A 22,342-nucleotide genomic window follows, 5' to 3' on the forward strand; every position below is an offset into this window, starting at 1 on the left:
TAAAATAAAACAGGGCAAGAGATGTCTGGGTAGCTCAGTCAGTTAAGTGTCTGCCTTTGGCTCAGGTCATAATCTAAGAGTCTTGGGATCCAGCCCTCTGTGGGGCTCCCCTCAACAGGGAGTCTTCTTGTCCCTCTCCCTCTGCCCCTCCCCCAGCTCTTGAGCACTCAAGCGTGCACGCTTTCTCTCTCTCTAATAAATAATCTTTTTAAAAAAAATTTTTTTTTAAGATTTTATTTATTTATTTGACAGAGATAGAAACAGCCAGCAAGAGAGGGAACACAAGCAGGGGGAGTGGGAGAGGAAGAAGCAGGCTCATAGCGGAAGAGCCTGATGTGGGGCTCGATCCCATAATGCCAGGATCACTCCCTGAGCCGAAGGCAGACGCTTAACCGCTGTGCCACCCAGGCGCCCCCTAAAAAATTTTTAAAAAATAAAACAGGACAAAAACTTCAGGACATTGGATTTGGTGATGATTTCTGAGATGTGAAACCAAAGACACAGACAACAACAACAACAAATAGACAAATAAGGCTTCCTGAAAACGCAAAAAAAAAAAAAAAAAAAAAAAGTACATCAGAAGACACTATTAACAGAGTAAAAAGGCAATCCACAGAATGGGAGAAAGTATTTGCAAATATCTGCTAAAGGATTAATATCCAGAATGTGTAGAGAGCTCCTAGAACTCAACAACAAATAATTGATTCAGAAATGGACAAAAGATCTGAATAGACAATGCTCCAAAGAAGATATACAAATGGCCAATAAGCACACAAAAAGATGCTCAACAGCACAAATCATCAGAGCAATGCAAACCAAAACTATGATGAGATACCACCTTATACCCATTATGTCAGCTACTAAAAACAAACAAAACCAAAACCAGAAAATAACAATTGTTGATGAGAATGTGGAGAAACTGGAACCCTCCTGCACTGTTGTTAGGAATGTAAAATGGTGCAGCTGCCATGGAAAACAGCATGACTGTTCCTCAAAAAATTAAAAATAGAATTACCATATGATCTAGCAACCCCATATGTGGCTAGATATGCCAAAGAATTGAAAGCAGCGTTTTAAAGAGGCATTTAGACACCTGTGTTCATAGCAGCGTTATTCCCAATAGCTAAGATGAGGAAGCAACCCAAGGCCCATCAAGAAATGAATGAATAGGGGCGTCTGGGTGGCACAGCGGTTAAGCGTCTGCCTTTGGCTCAGGGCGTGATCCCGGCGTTATGGGATCGAGCCCCACATCAGGCTCCTCCACGGGGAGCCTGCTTCTTCCTCTCCCACTCCCCCTGCTTGTGTTCCCTCTCTCGCTGGCTGTCTCTATCTCTGTCGAATAAATAAATTAAAAAATCTTTAAAAAAAAAAAAAGAAATGAATGAATGAATAAGCAAAATGTGGTAGATTCATACAATAAAATGTTATTCAGCCTTAAAAAGAAAGGAAACCCTGTCACACACTCCAACATGGATGAACCTTGAGGGCATGCTGCATAGAATAAGCTAGTCACAAAATGGTAACTATTTCATGTATTCCACTTATACGAAAGGTATCTAAATGCACAGAAACAAAGTAGAACAGTGGTTCCCCTGGCCTGAGGGGAGAGGGAATGGAGAGTTATTGTTTAATGAGTACAAAGTTGCAGTTTTACAAGATGGAAAGAGTTCTGGAGATGGAGGATGGCACCGGTTGCACAACGTTATGAATGTATTTAATACCACTCAACTGTACACTTAAAAATGGTTTAGATGGTAAATTTTATGTTGTGTGTATTCTTCCACAATAAAAAAAATGGAGGGAAAATAATATATACATGAACAAGTTCAAAACAACTAAATACCCAAAAAATGTTTATATTGTAAAAAAAGAATTCTCCCTTCATTCACCCACATTCACCAATGGTCCGTTTCCCATATGAGCCCTGAAGTTGCCTTATATACTCTTTGGAGACTCTCACACATGCAACATTCTGTGTCTGGCTTTCTTTGCTTTGACTTAGCCCTATGTCCTGATGTGTTTCATATGAGATTATATAAAATTTCATTATGTTTAATGGTTGCACACTGGCCCATTTTACGAATGCATACTTACAATTCCACTTGCATAAAGTTCCCAAATAGGCAAAAGTAACCTTTGGTGTTAAAATTCAGGAAAGCAGTCACCTCAGAGGAGGAGCCGGGCAGCGACTGAGAGGAGCGGGTAGCTTCTGGGGTGCTGGTCACGCTCTGTTTCTTAAACCCAGTTACGGTTACACAAATGTGCCCACATTGTAATAATTCATTGATACGTGATTTCTGCACTTTTCTGTATTATGTGGTGCTTCACTTTGACCAAATTTAATCTCACAGTTTAGTGGGAAAGGAGTAAGGAGAAGCAAATAACTACGGCTCAGTTTGGTAAATGAATTTAGGACTCGAGCCCTTGCACTGTGGCGGCCGCAAACCCCAGCTGTTGCTAGCTGGATAGCCCCGGGCTAGTCCCAGAGTTGTGAGGCCCCTCGGTTCCCACATCTGCAAAATGGCAATAAGAATACAGCTACCTGATAGTTATTGCAAGGATTTAATATAATCTATGTAGACTGGGTGGAAGTACTCCGCAAACACATAGCAGGTGTTCGATTAACTCCAGCTACCAAGTTACCCCAGAATTGTAATTTTCATACGGAAAAGGATTCTCCCCAGGGCTCGGTAAAGAAATGCTTTGGGTAAACACCCAGCGCCGGCCTCCTAGAGGACTACGTGCTCACGAAATAGCGTGGTCGCAGACACTGCCGCTCGGGAACGAAGTCTTCCCGGACAGGTAACTCTCAGACACCCCCTTGTCTCTGCCCAAGTCCCCTTTAAGAGCTGAGCCATGACGTCACCCTCCCTACACGGCGCAGCCTATCTTGGAAGCGCCCCGGCAGTACTTCCGGGAGGCCTCAATTGGCTGGTCAGCTCCCAGAGGCCCCGCCCCTTTGCCTGCAGCAGGCCCGGGGCGCCTGCCGTCAATCCGCACAAGTGGGAGCGGTGATTGGCCGGGGTTGCGGGGCGCCCTCCAGCAAGCCCCGCGGAGGCTGGCGTAGGCTGCGCGCGCGGGATGGGAGGGGCGCGGCACAGTATCTAGAGCGGCGGCGGTCCAGGTCTGCGCGCTCGCCGGTCCCTCTTGCAGCCCCCCGCTGGGCGGGGCCGGCCCGGGCGGGCCATGGAGTCCTACGACATTATCGCCAACCAGCCCGTGGTCATCGACAACGTGAGGCCCGACAGTCGGGGGGGAGGACGGGCGCCCTGCCCCGGGGGCGCACGCGGCGGCGTCGGGAGGGACCCCAGCCCGTCTCGACTAGTCCTCCTTGCACTGCCCGCCCGCCACGTCCGCCAATGGCTCTCCTGCTCACCTGGCTTTGTAGCCCGGGCCTTGGGGTGTGCCCCTCCACCGGTGCAGTGGAGCTCCCGCCCGTACCCTCTCCGAGCCCGGCGGGGAGATACTGGAGAGGCAGGAGACCCATCTGCCTGGCGGCACTTGATCAGCATCGGGAGTGCTGGAGTGACAGCCTAACGGCCCAGCCATGCGCCTGTGTGTCAGGCCTGGGGTCGCACTCTGGACCCTTCTTGGCCGGGGGGGGGGGGGGGGGTCACTGGTTAGGTTTCAGCCGCAGCCCTTTTACCCCCTTCTCGGGCTCTGGGTGCCCCTCCTTGTGAAAGAGGAGAGACGGCATTTGTCCTTTTGCACAGTGCTGGCCTGATCTTTCAGAGAGAGAGTTCGCTTGGTGACCTCTACTACAGCACTTCCCAAGGAGCTGCAACTCTTAGCAGGACCTCCAGAGTGGACAGGCCCTGCTGTGCTCTTTGACTGGAAAAAATATATATAGGTTAAGTTCTGCCAACCACATATCCACCATCACCTGGTTGGCCACTTGGCCACTTTGACTCTCTCTTTAAGTACTTGCACAGCTGGCAGGACAGTGGGGAGAGTTCAGGACCATTCTTCCCAGGACCCATAGTAGTTTGGGATAATGGTTTGGAAGCTTCAGAGAAAAGTTGCCTGGCTTTCTTGTGACCTTGTCCTTCAGCACTGGGGCGCAGCATGTTTTCGGCTGCCCTCTGAGGATTTCTGGCCTCAGAACTTTCCAGTCCATGGGAGGAAAATGAAGAGCAGGGGATCTATAGATCTGCCCCTAGCTGGGTATTTTTCTGTGCTGTGTGTGCCTTGGAGTTTTTGACAATGACTCACTCCTCTTTCAGGGATGTTTCTCCCTCCCACATGACCCCCATTTAATCCTGAATGGCTTTTTTTTTTTTTTTTTTTTAGTACCCACGTGGGCTCCTTGAGTCACAGCAGGAGCTGTTTAATAAGAAGGCTAGAACTTGCCTTGGGGGTCCTCTCCAGCAGGCTACAGAAAGGACTAGGGCACTTCCTTTCTTGGTGGGCAGATAATTCACTTAGGCTAACCAACAAGCTTAGGAGTTCAGAGGACAAGCTGCCTGGTCCCTGTGGGTTTCCAGCCCCTCCTCTCTAACATGAGGATACTTATTTCTGCACCACAGACCCAAAAGGTTGTGATGGTGATCTGTGGCAAGTGAGGTTGAGAGGCTGATTCCTTCATTAGTGGGAGGTTTCTAGATGCCAGGTTCCCTTTAAGATCCTAAGTCCAGTTTCCATGCTGGAGCAGTGGCAGAACCAAATTCTTTACCTGTAGTCTTTGGAGAAGCCACTTGAAGAGAGGTGCCAGTTGTCGCTGTGTGCACAGTGATCTTCCCTGGTGGGTCCTGTATGTGGTCCATGTCTGCTGGGGGAGGGGGGGTGGCCAGGGGCATTGAAAAGAAACTATGCTTGGAGGTTGCTTCTGGCTGACTTTTGGGAGGAGCTTGTGCTGCTGTGGATTGGTTCCTCCTGCCTGGAGCTGAGCCTAGAGTGTGCAGAGGACGATATACTTCATGGTTTCTCAGTCTCCACAATATTGACATTCTGGGCTAAATAATACTTGGTGTGAGGGGCTGGCTTGGGTATTATAGGATATTTAGTAGCATTCCTGGCATCTACCCCCTAGATGCCAGTAGTCCTCTCCCCCTGCTCTCCCCTCCCCAGTCTCCAGACGTTGTCAGGTTTGGGAGGAGGGCTGCAAAATCCCCCTGTAGTTGTAAATCACTCGTGTACTCGTAAATGATCTTGCCCTCTTGGCAGGATCTCAGACTTCCTCCCCAGGCTGCCATGATGTGCCAGTTCTCTCTACTGCAGGGCACTGCCTTCATCTGGACTTGTATGTCAGGAGCTAAACAGTGTTTTTCCTTGCAGGGTTCGGGGGTGATCAAGGCTGGCTTTGCAGGAGACCAGATTCCCAAATACTGTTTCCCAAACTAGTAAGTGTTGCTCAGGCAGCAGCCCTAACCTTTTTGTTGGATTCCAATGAAAAACATTGGCTCTGTGTCACAGCTCTCTTTGGGGCCAACTCTTGCCCCCCACCTATAAGGGAAAACACCAGATTTGTGAGGCTAATGCTGTTACAGGCTCTGGAAAGACAAGAGAAGTGGTCTGGGCTTCCTCCTCTTTGAAGTCTGATTTTGGTCCCTCCTTGAGCCAGGGAGGGAGGGAGAAGCCACCAGCATTCTCTTGGGAATAGGGTGGCATAGCAGGAGCAAGAATGGAAGGGAGACATCTCTGGGAGAAAAACCTAAATTCAAGAGGAGAAAGAGTAGAAAGTTAATGAACAGCCATCCCTTCCTCCCAGGAATTGTTTCTTTCAGGGCTTGTTTATTTTCCAACTCTAGAAGACAATGGGTTTCGGTCAAGGGGAGTGTTTCCCTGAATGGAGCCAGTGACAGGAGGGGTCAGAGGGGTGGGAAAGCACGGAGGAAACCTGGAGTACTTCAGCTACTGTAGCCCATTGGGAAGTTTTTCCTAGGTGGTGCCTCTTCTCAAAACCTGGAGGTTTTAGAGGGATTGATCTAAGTGGGACGTTGGGGGGATCCTGGGGCCCCCAGAGTGGCTGACTATACCAAGAACCCCAGGCCTAGTCTGGGGACAGGGCCAGCTTGGAGCACCAAGCACTCAGTAGGGCTTCAGCTTTCTTTTCTGAACTCCACTTGGGTACAATTAAAAGTTCCTATTGATGTGCAGGGAGTTTGGGTCAAATTTTGGAATGGTGGCTCATCCAGTCTTCCAAGAACTGAATCTGTATTCTGAAAGCCCTGGCAGTGGGAAGGGGCAGGATCAAATGAATGAGGGAGGGGTGCACAAGGGAGCCATGACCCAACTTCCTGGGACCTTGGTCTGCAGACAGTGGTGGCAGCCCTGCCCTCCTGAAATCGAGAGTGTGGGCTGAGTCATTGTGGCTGCAGAAGCTGACCCTCTGCCAGGGCTGGACCATGAAGGGCTGAGATTCCAGAGCTCTCCGCCCTCTCTGGGAGGGAGGGTGGGGAATGGAAAGGATACCTTTTCTTCTGACCCTGAGCATGCCATCCTGCCAAGGCCTGCTATGTAGGCCCATGTCCCCTAGGCCTGGGTTCTGGCCTTTGCCACGTGGCCACATCCGAATGCTTTGGAGTAGTTACCCTTTTGACCACAGGAGTTAGACTTCGGTTTTCCTGGACGTGGGCTCACCCATGCCCCCCGCCCACCTTGCTAACTTGACCTGTCCTTGCAGTGTGGGGCGCCCTAAGCACATGCGAGTGATGGCTGGAGCCCTGGAGGGGGACCTCTTCATTGGACCAAAAGCAGAGGTAACACCTGTGGAGCCTGCCTTTGCCTGGGCTTGGGGTCTTCACGGTCCCGGGAACACAGGCTTATGGTCAGAGCTGTACCTCCCGAGAGGGAATCTGTTTTCAGGGGCCATCTGTCAGGTGTCTCCCTGGGCTCTCAAGGCTCCAGCTCAGAAATACTCTGAGATGGCACGATGGTTCCTGTATGGGGGAATAGACTACTTCGTGTCCTGTCTTGTAGAGTGATTTGGAAGCTACAGAGGAAAGAACTGATTAAAAAGTGACTTAAGAGTCTGGATCCCTCAGATTTGATGACTAATAGAAATCAGTGTCGTGGGGCCACCTCTTACCCTCCAGGTGGGGTGACTTGTGTAAGCGCTGCACGGCCAGATGAGGCCCTGAGGGGAGGAGCGAAGGTGTAGGGGGTGGCAGCAAGTGTAGCTTAGGCACCTGGGGGACACTGGGGGGGGGGGCTGAGCCAGGGGGGCCATGAGCCAGGGGTGCAGAGATGCAGGGCTCTCAGGACCTGCGGTCGGTAGGAGCCATGGCTGTGGGTGAGAGAAGTCAGGTGGTGTTTGGTGAGAAGGGGTACACTCGGGGGGGACACCGAAGGGCAGGTCCATGCAGGACATGTGAGCAGTGGCTGAAGAGCTGGAAGGAGCAGTAAGCAGCAGGTGACCACCGAGAGGACAACATGGGATCGGCCACAAGGCAGCTCCTGGCACCGGAGCAGTCACCACGGAGTGGTGGGGAGGGAAACTGGCCAGTGTGAGGAGAGAAGAGGGGAGAACGCGTTGGCAGCGAGTAGAGAAGCCCGGGAAGCAGAGGAAGGAGAGGACTAGGATGGGGGGGGAGGACCAGGATGGGAGGGAGCACATCACCACCATCTCTGTCCCCTGCCAGTTGAAGCTGACTGGGCTCTGAGGGCCTGAGAAGCTGCTGCTGGACAAATGAGGCTGTGCTGAGTTTAGGACCTGCCTCTAGGCCTGGGGACGCCTGGGAAGCAGTGGTGATTCTATTCAGGGCAGGTGAAGGGGCGGCTTCCAGGAAGGTGGAAAGCGGTTGCTGGAGAGGGGCCGGGTGCTTCCGCTGACCTTCCCACCTTCTCTCGCAGGAGCACCGGGGTCTGCTGGCCATCCGCTACCCCATGGAGCATGGCGTGGTGCGGGACTGGAACGACATGGAGCGCATCTGGCAGTACGTCTACTCCAAGGATCAGCTGCAGACTTTCTCCGAGGAGGTGTGGCAACCGGCCCGCACCCGGCCTCCTCCGAATTCCCCGCTCTGCCCTCCCGCTGCTCTTTCCTTCCTGGTTGTGCCGGCCACGCTCCTCTGCATTTTGTTAGGGCCTGCTGCCTCTTCACTGTGTGTATGCGGGTCCGCACAGTCCGTGGCTGCCAAGTAGAGTTTTCCAGAGATAGCTGGATCTCTGGAAGAGTCACTGCTGGCAGATAGTGGGATGTTGCCCCGGGAAGGACAGCAGGCTGCAGCTGTGCTCGAGCGGGGGTTTTGGCGGTCGTCTAGGAAGACCCTTTTAGGGCCTGGCATGTTGTCTTTGCACGTGCCGAAACCCTGCCATCTCTTGTAGCACCCTGTTCTCCTAACGGAGGCTCCACTCAACCCGAGTAAGAACCGGGAGAAGGCCGCAGAGGTGTTCTTTGAGACCTTCAACGTGCCGGCCCTATTCATCTCTATGCAGGCCGTGCTCAGCCTGTGAGTGCTCCCTAAGCCCTAGGGTCCCCTGAGTCCCCATCCTCCCTGTGGCCATCCTCCTGCTCGTGTCTGACTTCCCCGTAGAAACAGCCCCCTGGTAGCTGTTCCTTTAGGGAGCTCCTCAGGTTCCTTTTTCAGACCCGATAATGCAAATGTCCCAGGGTCCCTTGCAGGGGTGAGGAGGTTCCCATGCCTCAGTGGCTGAGGTGAAGGGTTGCTGACCTGGTGACAGGTATGCAACAGGACGCACGACGGGAGTGGTTTTAGACTCAGGGGACGGGGTCACTCATGCCGTCCCCATCTACGAGGGCTTTGCCATGCCGCACTCCATCATGCGGGTGGACATTGCTGGCCGTGACGTCTCCCGCTACCTCCGGCTACTGCTGCGCAAGGAAGGAGTTGACTTTCACACCTCAGCCGAATTCGAGGTTGTCCGGACCATCAAAGAGGTGACAGAGGGCAGGAGGGTGTGGAGGCAGGCTGGGTGGGGCAGTGGGAGGTGGTGGCACCAAGGCGTGAGGTTGAGCCCTGGGTGTGGGTTTCCCGGTTGCAGCCTTCTGAGCGTTGTGTCCCTGCCCACCGCAGCGAGCCTGCTACCTATCCATCAACCCGCAGAAGGATGAGGCTCTGGAGACAGAGAAGGTGCAGTACACCTTGCCAGATGGCAGCGTGCTCGACGTAAGTTGCCGGGCCTGGCGCTGGGGGGCGTCGGTGATGCCGGCATCTTGAGGAAGAAGGGGCCTGTCCCTCTCAATCTTGTGTTCCAAAGGTGGGGCCAGCACGGTTCCGGGCCCCTGAGCTGCTGTTCCAGCCAGACCTGGTAGGCGATGAGAGTGAGGGGCTCCACGAGGTGCTGGCCTTCGCCATCCACAAGTCCGACATGGACCTTCGCCGGACGCTGTTCGCCAACATCGTGCTTTCGGGTGGCTCCACGCTTTTCAAAGGTAACACCATTTGAGAGGTGGTGATCAAGACTAAGGTACCATCAAGATTCAGACCACACCCCACTCCCTGGAGCCTGGGACGTGGCCCATTTTCTACTGGCTTTTTGGTACTCAGCATTTTTTTTTTAAGAGAAAGATTTAAAATTAAATTTTATTGACCCTGTAAATAGGTGGTAAGTTCACATAAGATATAAAATGCATGAGATGACGTCTCCCTTCTCCCACTGTCTGTCGCCCCGCTCCCTCCCCCAGCAGTTACAGGTCCGTCAGCTGTGTGCTCAGCAGCACTGTGCGAGTGTGAGCAAATGTGGGTTGCCCCTTGCTTCCGCTTTTACACCCATCATAACATGCTCCGCAAGCTGCACCCTGTGTATTTTTCACATAGCCCCATATCTGGAAGATCTTCCCCCATCTGTGTGAGCTCTTTCACACAGCCGTGCGGCATTTCGCTGAACGGATGTGCCGACTCCCCGCTGACCTGCTGCTGGCCTGCAAGGTTGTCGCAGCCATCTCTAATGACAGAGGTGCTGCGTCAGATAACCTCTCATAATGAGAATATCCCTGAAGGGGACATCCCGGGAGACTTGCTGACGCAGTCAGTGGGCATAGGTTCTTGTTATCCAGTAGGTACCGCCAAAGTCCCCACCAGTTACGGTGGGAGTCCCCCAGCGCCCTCCCAGCACTGCATGTGATCTTTGCCTCTGTGATGGGCAGAAATGGTAGATATTTCCCCTGATTTGTCATTTACCTTTGACTTTGCTTTGGGTGGAAGAGCCCAGGGGCCAGACTGAGCTGTGACTCGGGGTTCCCTCTCACGCTGCCTCTCTGAGGAAGCTGGGCCCACCTCAGGCATGGTACTGGCTGTTTCCTCCCCTTGGGGTGGCTCGCCCCCGTCCTTGATCCTGGAAAGAACTACTAAAAGAAGGGTGGCAGCAGCTGGGGGTGCCAGAGGGTGGAGATGGGGATGCTAGTAGTAAGGGGGTTTGGATGTGGGCCCCTGGCTCAGCCAGCCTTGCGTTCACAGGCTTTGGTGACCGATTGCTAAGTGAAGTGAAGAAGCTTGCCCCAAAGGATGTCAAAATCAAGGTGAGGTTACAGGGAGCCCCATGGGGCATGGGGGTGCTGGGCAACCTTGACTGGGGAGAGGAAAGGGCAAATGCCACCTCCAGACACCCTCTCACTCCCAGCTCTGCTCGGCTGCCTCCTTCAGATTGGGCTGTTCCCACTGCTCCCAGCTGATGCGCTTGCTACCTGGCCTCAGGCCCTGAGGGAAAGGCTTCCAAGGCTGGGGTGGGGGCTGCCGTGTGGGGATGGGCAATTACATTGCTGCTTGTTCCCTCTAGATCTCAGCCCCTCAGGAACGGCTGTACTCCACGTGGATCGGGTGAGGCGGGGCTCACGGGGAGGGCTCTGGGAGGAGACCATTGGCCCAGGCCAGGTGGAGGTGGGTGGATTTCCCTCCCAGGTAAAGGAGATGGAGCTCTGAGTGCCCAGAAAGGGTCAGTGGCCCAGCCCTCAGGTCCACAAGAGTCTATCCCTCCCTCCTCACAGTGGCTCCATCCTGGCCTCACTCGATACTTTTAAGAAGATGTGGGTATCCAAAAAGGAGTATGAAGAGGATGGCTCCCGTGCTATTCATCGTAAAACTTTCTAGTGCCCAAAGAGATGTAGCGTGTTGGGAGAGTGGGAGGAACGAAAGGGGAGTCAGAGCCCTTAACCCTTTCTGGTCTGGGCTCACATCCTAGGCCTACGGTCCCCTACATGCCCTGAACCCTGCCTGGGCAGGGGGGGCAGCCATGCTTCCCTGCAGCCCTCCCCTGGACACACACACACACACACACACACACACACACAGAGTAACATTTAGCTGCATGGATGGAGTCATGAGCTGGAATTTAGGAATTGAGGAGCCCAGCTTTGGATCGTTCCAGGGGTCCCCCTTGGGAGGGTCTTGCTCTGACCCTTGGGGCCGCTTCCCCAAGCTCCAAGGCCAGATACCCAACACCCCCATTTCCTTTGACAGGATCCCCCCCAGAGCCAGAGTGCCTGGATGCCTGCATAGCTAGCCTTGAGGTGTGGGGTAGAGGGGTGACCAGGGGCTCTCCACTGGTGCCTCACTGCTGCCTGTGCCACACCTGGGCATCCCTTACCCTATCGCATTTAGTCCTCCTGTCTTCCTGGGTGGATGCCTTGGTGTAGGCTGCAGACTAGGCAGTCTTCCATCCCCAGCCAAGGGTCTGGCCCGGGATCAGACCCTTCAGAGCCAGGGCAGAGGATCACGGGGTCCAGGTGGCCACAGTTTACTGCGGTCCCTTCAAAGCACTTCATTGACACTGCTCCCTCTCCTTTACCTTAGTGCCCTGGATAGGAAAGGGTTAATGGTCTTCATTTGTTGAGAGGAAGCCACTTCATCTGGAGTCAGACCTAGAGGGAGTAAGGGGGGCCCATTTCCTTTTCCCACCTCTCCCACTAAGGAGGTTTTCATTGCCCCTGTGGCCAAGACCCCCACTTCCCTCTCCCAGATATGTACAATAATTTAACACAGTTGCCTGAAAACTTTTTTTGTAAATCATTATAGTAATAATTATGGACAAGGCCTAGTGCGTGGCTCTGTTTTCTTGTGGTTCTTTGCGTTGTTGTTCACTTATCCATCCCTGGGGACTCTGGGAGAAAGGACCAACAAGAAGGCAGCATGGCACTGGCTCTAGCTCAGAAGCCTAAGGGTTTCAGTGGTTGGCGGGGCAACGTGGCACAGCAGGCCCCAGGAGGTTGGGCTCTCAAGTTGGTGGTAGAATTCCCCAACCTCATTACCCACTTGCTGCAATCCACCAGGAGGAGCAGAGAACTCAGAAGCAGAGAACAAGGCTGCCTTCCTCAGCCTCATTCATAGACAGGACCTCATGGCAGGCAGAGCCGGGGCTTGGGGCATCCGCACCCACCCCTTCTGTTTGGGCACCTCTGCTGGCCTGCCCAGACATGGCCGAGGATGACACACCCAACAGTGATTCGGGCTCATGGGTCAGGCCAGCTGGATGGAGAAAGTTGGGGGAGGTGGAGAAGGCTGTGTTGATGAGCTAAGCTCTGAAGGGAGCAGCTGAGTGGCGGGGGATGGGAGGGTACAGTGAGGCATGTGAGAGTCGGTGACTGTCTGCCCTTTCCTTCCTTCATCAGGGATTTGGATACCTGCAGTATGTCCAGGAAGGTGCCACAGGTTTGAGGCCAGTGGTAAACAAGACAAGTCTTTGCCCCCAAAAACATATGGGTCAGGGGAAGAAGATGGACTGGCCATTTTGGTAGCATTGTGAGCCCAGGAAGAGGGGCATCTAAACCAGCAGGTGGCGGGCTGACTTGCACGGGTTCAGGAGGGGTCAGCCAGGTACGGGAGGGTATTCCAGGTTGAGGTAAGAGCTCAAGGGGATGCTGGGGACCAGTGGGGCTTGAGAGAGAGGCATGGACCCAAGTGTTGCCAGGTCAGCAGGGAAGGGTAAGTGGTCTCCTCTGGTTATAATGCAAGATAAACCCAAAAGGGAGGTTGGGGCTGGCACGTGGAGGGCCTTGAGGGGGTTTTTAGCTGGGTGATGGGTGATGGGCAGCCAGCTATGGGAGAATGGTTGTCATAGGCATGTGTTGAAGGCATTTGGAGTTGGGGTTGATGGAGGGCCGAGAGCTGAGATCAGATAGTAGGGGAAAGCTGACTGAGGCCTATCGTCACAGGGCATTTTATGAGGCTTTGTGGTCACGGAGTAGTTAAGCCTGTACGTGCCCTCAAGGGGAAAACAATTTACAGAGAACCCTTTTTGGGGTTGGGTTCATGGTACCACTTTCTCCAAACTACACAGGTTTGGAGCATTCTTACTTGACTCCTCCCTTTTCCTTATCTTCTCCACATTCTGCCATTTACCGAGTTCTGTTGGTTCTTCTATAATGCCTTTCCTGTCCGCCTCTCCTTTATTGTGATGGCCTCTACCACCCTGTCTTACAATGCTAGCTTCATTCTCCCCCCCCCACCCACCCAGTCCATTTGCTCTTTGATCTCAAGCCCACATAGCCTTGGTTCTGTCACTTCCTAATCCAAAATGTCAGGCAGCTCTCCACTGCCTGGCAGAATAAAACCAAATTGATGTGATGCAGGGGAAATCCCCTTCATCAGCTACATGCCGCATTAAATTCAGGCCCATTGGGATCTGTTCCTTTCCTGTTTTAGGTTCACACATCGTCATGCTTTGCCCGCCAGCTTCTACTCTGCTGGGAATGACTTTCCCTCATGTCTGTCAAAATCCCATCATCTAAGGCCAAAGCACAATGCAGCATCCTCCCCACTCCCTCTTCCAGTAGGGACAGTGTGGTTATAGATCTCTGGTTATGTCAGGTTTCCCACTGTGGGAGAAAAGCTACCAACAGAAAGGTGGTAAGGCTAGGACGAACTTTGTGGTGTTGGATTGGGATTGGAAGGATGGACTTATGGTTTTCAGTACATAGACAGACAGATGCTGAAATAAACAGACCTCAGTGTGTGAATGCTAGGGTTGGAATATATGTGTATATTTCCCAGCCCTGTCTGCTTGGAGGGCCTAGACACAATGACACCCCAGTAGCAACAAGCACATACAGTGTTCGGATCGGGGCTTCTAGATACCCCTCTTCAATAAAAGGAATCAGAGCTCCCTGGAGGAATTCCACATCTAGGACAGAGAGAGTATAAAACGAGCCTCGAATATCCTGTGGTACCACAGAGTAAGGAAGTGCCCCAAAAAGGAGGGGGGCTTGTTGTCTTAAGCACACAGAAACCAACTTGAAGGAGCTACCCACTTATCAAATCCGTGGTGGATTATAAGCCATAGGATAAAATATTTATGAGTCTACTCTGATATAAATAAACTGAATAGATGTATACATGCAGGAGAAGGGACAGTTCTTCCTTATAGTAGTTCAATTCCTGTAGAAGGAATAATGGAAAATGGAAATCACCATAGGCAGGCAAACACCACAGTATTAACTGTTACAGACAAAAATGGATGCAGACAGTAGTGAGCAAGAGCAAGGACATTTGCATTGCTTCAGAGTATCTCCCCACAAGATAACTAGTAACTATAAAAGGAAAAATAGTAACTTTATGGTGGAGAAACCTAGTGGATAGCACCTTAAGCCAATGACCAAAGTGTGCATCCCCAGTCATTCGTCACTGTCTCTTGAGGTGATGCACAAGGATGCCATGTCACCTGTACTGTTCCCATCACCTCAGTCTAGCCAGGAACAAACAGGCAAACCCAAACTCGGGGCATCCTACAAATTAATGGACCAGTTCTCTTATTCAAAAATAACAGGTTATGAAGGTAAAGACAGCAACTGTCAGAGATGGGAGAAGAATGAGGTATGACAGCAAAATGCAATGTGAGGTCCAGGACTGGACCAGGCCCTTACTGGGAAAGCCAGCAAAATTAGTGAATAGCACCATATAAGTGTGAATTTCATGGTTTCAGTCATTGTACTGTTAACATTAGAGGAGACTGGGTGAAGGGTAAACAGGAACTCTGAGCAGTCTCTGCAAATCTAAAATATCTCAAAAGGGGGGGGGGGGAAGAGCTTAGACTCAAGCTAAGTGTTCTGCATTCACTGTCCTGTCACAACTAGCTAGCTGCGTAATCCTGAGCTGTTCCTAGGATTCCCCATCTCTAATATGGAGGTGATAATAATAGTACCTACCTCATGAGTTTAAAAACAGCCTGGAAGTTTGAGCCTGGAACATTTTGTGCCAGAAAATTAAAAAAATGCTCAAAGAATGACAGGGACATGTCAAAAGGCCACAGGCGCCAATTTGAAGAAGCTCCTACAGCCAAATTTAGAACAAATTAAACACTGGAAGCTAAATAATAGTTACGAATTGTAATCCACTGAATATAATAAAGCAGGAGTCCATTCCAACATAATCAAAGTTTTGGTGGGGAGCAAGTTACATCTCAAAGTGTTACCCCCATAAGATACTCACTAATAATTAAGGAGCAACTGCGCAGTGAAGAAGTCTGGCAGACATTAGTGTAATCAGGCGACCAGAGTAAACCCTATCAGCAGTGGGACAAGGTGACATCATACGCCTAGAAAGAAGAGTGCAGCAGCACCTCTCCAGTGCTCGTGCCCAAGATGCACAATCCTGAATCCAATCCTGGGGGAACATCACACCAACCCGAGTTGTTGGTGTAATTTTCAGAAGTGTCAAGGTCACAGGAATCGGAAAGACTGAGGAACTGTTCCAGAGTGGAGAAGACTAAAGGGATATGACAACCAAAGGCAACATGTGATTCTGAACCGGCTCTATAAAGGACATTAGAGGCACATTTAGCAACCCTTGAATAGGGTCTGGGGATTAAATGGCAGAAATGTATAAATTCTAACTTCCTGATTTTGATGGTCATATTATAGGTATATAAAAGAATGTCTTTGTAAAATACATACATTGAAGTGTGATGGAGTATCAGATCAGCAGCTCCCACTCAAATCGTTCCAGGAAACAAGTTCTTTATTCTGTACTTGCAGATTGTTTGATACCATCAGAGTGAGGCTCATCTTCTTCCCTCGTGAGGGGAGATGGGATCCACCTTCTAAGCTGTGAAGTATCCAGAAATTTAGAGGGAGCCCACTTCTACCCAAAAGCAAAGGTGTGGTATTCCTAGTGGGGTATGTTACATTTCCTGTCTGCCGCTAGGGCTTCCACTTAGCAAGAGGCAAGGAAAAGAACTGCTCACAGTTACACGGTCAGCCCAAGGCAGAGGTTCTCAGCCTGGACTACACAGTGGAATTACCTGGGGAACTTTAAAGTTCTGAAGCCTGCTTCCCACCCCCACTCTGCTTTAATGGTCTGGGTATGACCTGGGCGTCGGGAGTTGTAAAAGTTCCCCAGGTGATTCTAATGTGCAGCTAAATTTGAGACCCGCTAACTCAGAATGCAGTAGTTGAGCTTTCTGGTCTATTGTTTCCATAATAAAATTATCACACACTTTGTGTCTTAAAGCAATATAAACATCTTTGGTTCTACAGAAGTCTGACATGAGTCTCACTGGGCTGAAATAAGGTATCAACAGGGCTGCATTTCTTTCTGGAGACTAGGGAAGAATCATTTCCTTGCCTTTTCTGGCTTCTATAGGCTGCATTCCTTGCCCTGCATTCCTTGGCTTGTAGATCCCTTCTTCTGTCTTCAAAAGTGCTGCATCTCTGACCATTCTCCCACAGTCTCATCTCCCTCAGACTCTCTTCTTCTGCAACCCTTCATTACTGAGCCCACCTGGATGATCCAGGATACTCTATTTTAAGGTCAGTTGATTTGCAACCTTAATAACTTTTTATTATATGACCTAACATATTGACAGGTTCTGGAACTAGGATATGGACATCTTGGGGGGGGGGGGGGGCGTTATCCTGCCTACCACAGTCTGGACATGTACTGGGGATTTTTCTTTCTTTAGGGGAGAATTGGTTATGATTTTTTTTTTTTTTTAAGCAATCTCTACATCCAGCGTGGGGCTCAAACTTACAATCCTGAGATCAAGTCGCATGCTTCACCAACTGAGCCAGCAAGGCGCACTGAGAATTGGGTAGTTTTAAAAAGCAGAGAAGAGGGTCTTGAAGTTGAGGGAGGGAGAAGACAAACCCAATTAATGACATGGAGAGTCAAAAGCTCACCCTAAGACGGGTGCAAAGGAAGGCTGTGGAAAAGGAAGGAGGAATGCAGGAGGCAGGCCAGACAGAAGGGCTCAAAGGCAGTACCAGAACATTCTTCATGATAGTTATTGGTTAACTCTCGTTCAGTACAGCATTTGAGGTGGGAGTGGTAAGGGTAGATTTAATAGATGGCTGTCTAGGTAGTCCCCTCCCCAAAGGGAAGGGCCTTGAATGGCAGACAAATGCTCCAGCATTTCCTGGAAACAAAAGATAATGACAGCAAGGAATGGAAGCAGCAGCTCTGACTATACCTTGAAGAGCAAGTAAGGCCAAGACTGGGCGAAAGGGTCTTTCCCCAAAGCTCCCCATCATCAGCTCAGCTCAAAGACCTAGTCTGAACCAATTTTGTGGAGAAAGCAACTAACTAAAGCCACCTCTGTGGCTAATCCCAACAAAAACGAAGTTACCAGTTCCATTTTACAAACAGCTTTTGAGAATTTAATTGTCCAGGATGTCAAAAATGTATAGTAGCTGAAATGGACTTTTAAAAATTTCTTTCAACTCTATTTTTTATTACTATGATAAAGTTCAAACATACAGAAGAGTAGAACAATGACTCTTCTTGTACCTGGCTACAATGGATCAATCTTACCCCAAACTCCTCTTTTCTTCCCACTGTTTTAAAGTTAATCCCAGGGGCACCTGGGTGGCACAGCGGTTAAGCGTCTGCCTTCGGCTCAGGGCGTGATCCCAGCGTTCTGGGATCGAGCCCCACATCAGGCTCCTCCGCTATGAGCCTGCTTCTTCCTCTCCCACTCCCCCTGCTTGTGTTCCCTCTCTCGCTGGCAGTCTCTATCTCTGTCAAATAAAAAAAAAAAAAAAAATTAAAGTTAATCCCAGACATATTTCACCCCTACATACCTCACCAAGAATTTCTAACGCATAAAGTTAATTCCATTAACACATCTAAAATTTAATAAATCCCTAAATATCAAATATCCAGAGTTCAAATTATTCAATGTTTTCTTTACAGTTGCATTTCTTCAAATAAAGATCCAAACAAGGTCCATGCTTTGCTCTTGGTTGTTATCTCCCTTACATCCATTTCACTTGATAGGTTCTCCCTACTTTTTTTTTTTTCCTCATTGCAATAAATTTTAACTTAAAATTTTTTTTGAAGTAGGCTCCATGCGCACTGTGGAGCTTGAACTCATGACCCTGAGTTCAAGAGTAGCATGTTCTGCCAACTGAGCCAGCCAGGTACCCCTCTCACCGCAGTTTATTTGAAGAAACTGGTCACTGATTTCTAGAATTGTCTCATATTCTGGGTTTTGCTGATGATGTCCCAATGAACTATGCTTCGAACCCCAAGACTTCAAAGCCCCCAAAACTCTGGTCACAAGGTCACCCTATTTTATAAGAATACTGTGAGCCATCTGCCAGGCTCTTTATATTATGTTATTACTTCTAACACCTCACAAGGTTTTTGTTTTTGTTTTTTTTAAGGATGTAACCTACCCTCAGAGGGCACGCTCCCAGTGACAAAGCTAAATGATGGAGCCAATACTACAAGTGGAGTCAGGCTGACGCCACAGCCCAAGTTTTCCCCATAGCAAATGGTCCCAATCATGGTATTATGGGACTGTCAGTCTCAGCATACACAAGCACATGGATGGCAAAATAATATTAACAGATAGCTATTCCCAATGTAAGAATCCATGCCTCCCAAAAAATACGGGATAGAAATAAGACCAGCCAACTATGGGAGAAGGAGCCAATGCAATGGCTAGTCTTTATTGGAAAGAAGAAACTTCACAGCACATTTTGAGTAACTTAGTGCAAAGGCTCAGTGGGCCAACTGGTGGGGCACCAGCTTGTAATGGGTTCCACAGCTCGGGCATCGCTGGGCCTCGCCTTTGTGCAGCCAGAACCAGATGACGGTACTATTGTCCTCTTCACCTGAAAGGGAAAAGGTGGTTGAAGGCCATCGAACCTAGATGTGGAGGCTTTCAATATTAACCTTATCCTCAGACACCTCTAAGACACAAAGTTACGGCTGACATCTTAAGAGATCAATTCAAACTCCCCTTCCCCACTTTTCAGATGAAGAAATGAGGCCCTGAGTTTACTTATGAGTAAACTGAGCTCACGACAGAGTCACTATTAGGTTCTAACAGTTCTTCTGCCTATGTAGAATCCCAAAGCACAGTCCATTCTGATATATATCCCTACTACCTAAAATGGTATCTGGCAAAGAGGAAGTATAAGTATTTTCTTGATGAATACTCCTTCATGCCGCATTTCCAATATTCTATGCCACTTTACAGTAAGGACAATGTACTTAACTAATGAAGGCTAATGAAGCTTGAAAGGGCCAGGGGACCCTTAGAATAACTCATTTACACACATCTCCCCTTTATACACACACACCATACACACAAAAGATTTGAAACATCCTACTGACATCCTGCATAGAATATATTAAACAAATGGGACAAAAAAAACAGTGGTGAGGTACTTACAGATGCAGCCCACTATTCGCTTGTTGGTGATAGACGGGACTAAATTAGGGTCTTCCTTGGTGCCTGCAGCTGCCTTTGGGGCTAGCATATTGTATGGGTCCTGAAAAAGAAGCCATTATGCCAAATGATCCCTACCCTCCAAAGGCTAGTGGTACTGTTCCCACACAAGTCAGGTTCCCTATCTCAAATGCTACCAGAGAAGACCGTTCTGATTCCATCCAAGACCATAAACTCCAGAGAAGACACAGAAAGGAGTTTCTCACCAGTCCTTTCCGTGCAGCCATCAAGACCTCCCTCTCCAGCCCAGTAGCCTGGTCATCATCAGTAGGAACACCACCTAAAGAAAAAACATGAATTACGATGTTGTCTGAATTATCAAGACGAAAAATGCATATATATAAATGTTTACATATAGTTTACAGGCTCCTAAAGGCTACTCATACACATTGTCTCCTAAGGACCATTGTCACTATCGCCAAGAGCGGCAGCATAGGGTAATCTTTTCTTCCTTCAACCACGGACGTCAATATTTCTACATGATTTTTCTCAAAGCAAGTCAGAGTCCTAGTGGGGTTCATGCAACTTGAGGTGAGGGCGGGTCTGAAGGGCAGCTCAGTCTCTCCGCATCCCGGTTGCAACCCTTGTCACCCAAGGTCACCCGGCACCTCAGTTTAGGATTCTTTCGCAGCCGGAGTCAGTCTGGTGGGCGGCAGCACAAGCGGCCGGGAATAACAGGGAGATGCCCGCGGAGCCTGAGGTACTCAGGGCCCCGGAGCGGTCGGTCACTGGGGCCCCGAGAAGCTGAACGGCCCGCCCCGCTTCGCTGCCCCGGCACCACCCCGGGAGGGCAACGGCGCCAGTTCCTGACGCGCCGGGCGGGCCGAATACCTCCAGACGCCATGGTGCGCACCGCAGCGACTCCATTCGGACCGCGGGCCCTGAGGGCCTGAGCGGCCAGCGCTCCAACTCCGCGAAGTAACCTTGAAGCCATCACGCCCGCTACAAACACCAGCACTTCCGGGAGCAGGCTCCGGAAAGAGGCGTGACTTCCGGGGGAGGGCTTTCCCCCAATCGGGTGTCAGACTTCCGCTTCCTCCAGGCCTAGAGCCCGCCCCACTCTCGTGGCTCTGGCAGGCGGGATGGAGAGTCAGCGCATGCCTAGTTCTCATTGTCATGGTCGCTGCGCAGCGCCAGGGGCTCGGGGGTTGTCTAGGTGTGAATTGTAGGCTCCTGGGGCTTTGCCCTTAACTAATGCGGAGGCAGGTCGTTTTGCGCCCTTGGGACTCCGTGGCTTCTTCCATAGAATGAGGCGACCGCAGTGGCGTTCCTGTGCGTCTTTCCTGCTAGCTGTGCTCTGTAAACGAGCAGGCTGCTTGGTGGAAGTCGTTAAGCCCGAGTGCGTCAGGAGACTTGCTGGACCCCCAGATGATTTAAATTTATTTTATTTTTTTCCCCCAAATGACTTAAATTTAGGAGCGGGCTCCTGAAGGCCACTGTGTTAACTGTTATGCGGGTTCGCCGGGCAGTGTGAGGCATCGCGAGCTTGTGGCATTGGCCTAGTCTGTAAGAACTTGGGCAGGACCTACCCGCAATCCTAACATCGGTTTCCTCTTACAGGGGTACTGAGGTGATGAAGTCGTTATCGGTAATGAGGTCCAAGCCTAAGGTGGGACCGGGGAGGGGAAGGAGGAATGGGCCAGATTTAGGGCTCCTCCCAGGACCAAGACCTTTGGTAATGTGGAGTGAGGGGGTGGGCTACACCAGGAGGTTATAGGGACGTTGTTGTGCCTTGATTTGTTATGATTTAAAATCCTTGTTTTGAAAGTTTGTTTTGGACAAAGTTGTTTGTGGTTTGAACTTGTTTTGAAGTTGGGTATTAGGACTTAACTCTCGCCCTTGGCGTGGAGAGGACTATTATGTCATTGACACCAAAGTAACAGCAGTGGGTCGGTCCATCATATGACAGACTTTTAAACTTTAAAAACCAAGAGGTTTAGCCAACAACTTGAGAGTGTTCAGTCTGGGCAAGGCTACTCTTTCTTGATCTAAATAGTTCTCTGAAGATCTTGAGACACTTTCTCCTGCCCTAGTGAGGCTACTTTTGGTCAGCAGTGGTGTTGAACCGTGCAGCAGTCTTAGAGAAGGGACATCGGTCCCAGCCTTGGCACTCCTAGGCAGTGGCACAATCCGTTTAATGATCCCTTCGAAGCAGCACACCTTCCTGCCAACACGGGTGCCTTGGTAGTGAGGAACCTAAGCTGGAACCTTCCAACCTTTAGTTGGAAGGACTGACTCTACCCAGTGTGGAAGGGTACACCTCGATTAAATTTGGACTTTCTTTCATCTCCCCTTTGCCTGGAACAATAGCGTAACTAACCTATCACTGGTTTGAAGTATGTTATTTCTTTATTGGCTTATAAAGAGATATCCTGTATGCTATTGGCTTGTGAAATATTATAAATTTTAACTCCCTCAATGAACCTGTGTTAAATAAATTATAAGTAAAGACAGCCTCAGTATCTGAGAATAATTTGCCCCAAACAAAATAGGGGGAGCAAGAAGGGAAGTTGATAATGAGAAATGGAATCACCAAAGGTACCTGGGCCAGAGTTCTCTGGTTAAAACTGAAAACATCTTCCATAGCTCCCGTTGCCCACAAGCTGAGGTGTGCAAGCTTCTTGGAAGGGTGGGCATTCAAAAATGTAAACACTGCCCATCATTGGCTGCTAGGACTTTGTTCACATTGTCAGTATAGCCCTATTTCAGTCTGACTCCATGCAATATGTTTCCCTACCAAATGGAGATTGCGTTCAGAGCAAGAATTATGCTCTAT

The 22,342-nt window shown here is 50.1% G+C and overlaps 2 protein-coding genes across 6 annotated transcripts; one reads left to right on the forward strand and one right to left on the reverse strand.

The window, feature by feature from the left end:
* Positions 1-3,042: 3,042 nt before the first annotated feature.
* Positions 3,043-17,884, forward strand: ACTR1B (actin related protein 1B). 5 transcript variants are annotated; one of them, XR_015725137.1, is made up of 13 exons: positions 3,043-3,234; positions 5,275-5,339; positions 6,623-6,698; positions 7,792-7,917; positions 8,266-8,390; positions 8,623-8,839; positions 8,976-9,068; positions 9,160-9,334; positions 10,359-10,420; positions 10,678-10,718; positions 12,506-15,987; positions 16,559-16,639; positions 16,827-17,884. XR_015725137.1 is itself a non-coding variant. In XM_087863338.1 (11 exons), exons 1-11 carry the CDS (start codon positions 3,187-3,189, stop codon positions 12,549-12,551), a joined length of 1,074 nt encoding a protein of 357 aa, XP_087719464.1. In that variant the 5' UTR covers positions 3,043-3,186; the 3' UTR covers positions 12,552-16,825. The 5 variants fall into 5 exon arrangements, 2 of the variants coding, with proteins under 2 accessions (XP_087719464.1, XP_045627690.1); XR_015725135.1 differs by having other exon boundaries at positions 12,506-16,639; XR_015725136.1 differs by lacking the exon at positions 16,827-17,884 and having other exon boundaries at positions 16,559-16,825.
* An 863-nt stretch (positions 17,885-18,747) lies between these two features.
* COX5B (cytochrome c oxidase subunit 5B) lies at positions 18,748-20,556 on the reverse strand. The gene is made up of 4 exons (XM_045771781.2): positions 20,398-20,556; positions 19,773-19,846; positions 19,510-19,609; positions 18,748-18,946 (listed from the first exon to the last, which is right to left on the reverse strand). Exons 1-4 carry the CDS (start codon positions 20,498-20,500, stop codon positions 18,834-18,836), a joined length of 390 nt encoding a protein of 129 aa, XP_045627737.1. The 5' UTR covers positions 20,501-20,556; the 3' UTR covers positions 18,748-18,833.
* Between the last annotated feature and the right edge of the window lie 1,786 nt (positions 20,557-22,342).

Source organism: Ursus americanus, chromosome 7 (genome assembly GCF_024610735.1).
Source record: "Ursus americanus isolate L20-20 chromosome 7, mUrsAme1.1.p, whole genome shotgun sequence".
Classification (NCBI taxonomy): Eukaryota; Metazoa; Chordata; class Mammalia; order Carnivora; family Ursidae; genus Ursus; species Ursus americanus.

What these genes read in the sequence shown, in the direction of transcription:
- ACTR1B (XM_045771734.2), top strand. Translation starts at nt 3,187, where the DNA reads ATGGAGTCCTACGACATTATCGCCAACCAGCCCGTGGTCATCGACAAC. An exon ending in AAATACTGTTTCCCAAACTA is followed by an intron (nt 5,340 to 6,622) that starts GTAAGTGTTGCT and finishes CTGTCCTTGCAG; the next exon opens with TGTGGGGCGCCCTAAGCACA. An exon ending in TGCAGACTTTCTCCGAGGAG is followed by an intron (nt 7,918 to 8,265) that starts GTGTGGCAACCG and finishes CATCTCTTGTAG; the next exon opens with CACCCTGTTCTCCTAACGGA.
- COX5B (XM_045771781.2), bottom strand. Translation starts at nt 20,500, where the DNA reads ATGGCTTCAAGGTTACTTCGCGGAGTTGGAGCGCTGGCCGCTCAGGCC. An exon ending in GCGCACCATGGCGTCTGGAG is followed by an intron (nt 19,847 to 20,397) that starts GTATTCGGCCCG and finishes TTTTTTCTTTAG; the next exon opens with GTGGTGTTCCTACTGATGAT. An exon ending in TGGCTGCACGGAAAGGACTG is followed by an intron (nt 19,610 to 19,772) that starts GTGAGAAACTCC and finishes CTTCTTTTTCAG; the next exon opens with GACCCATACAATATGCTAGC.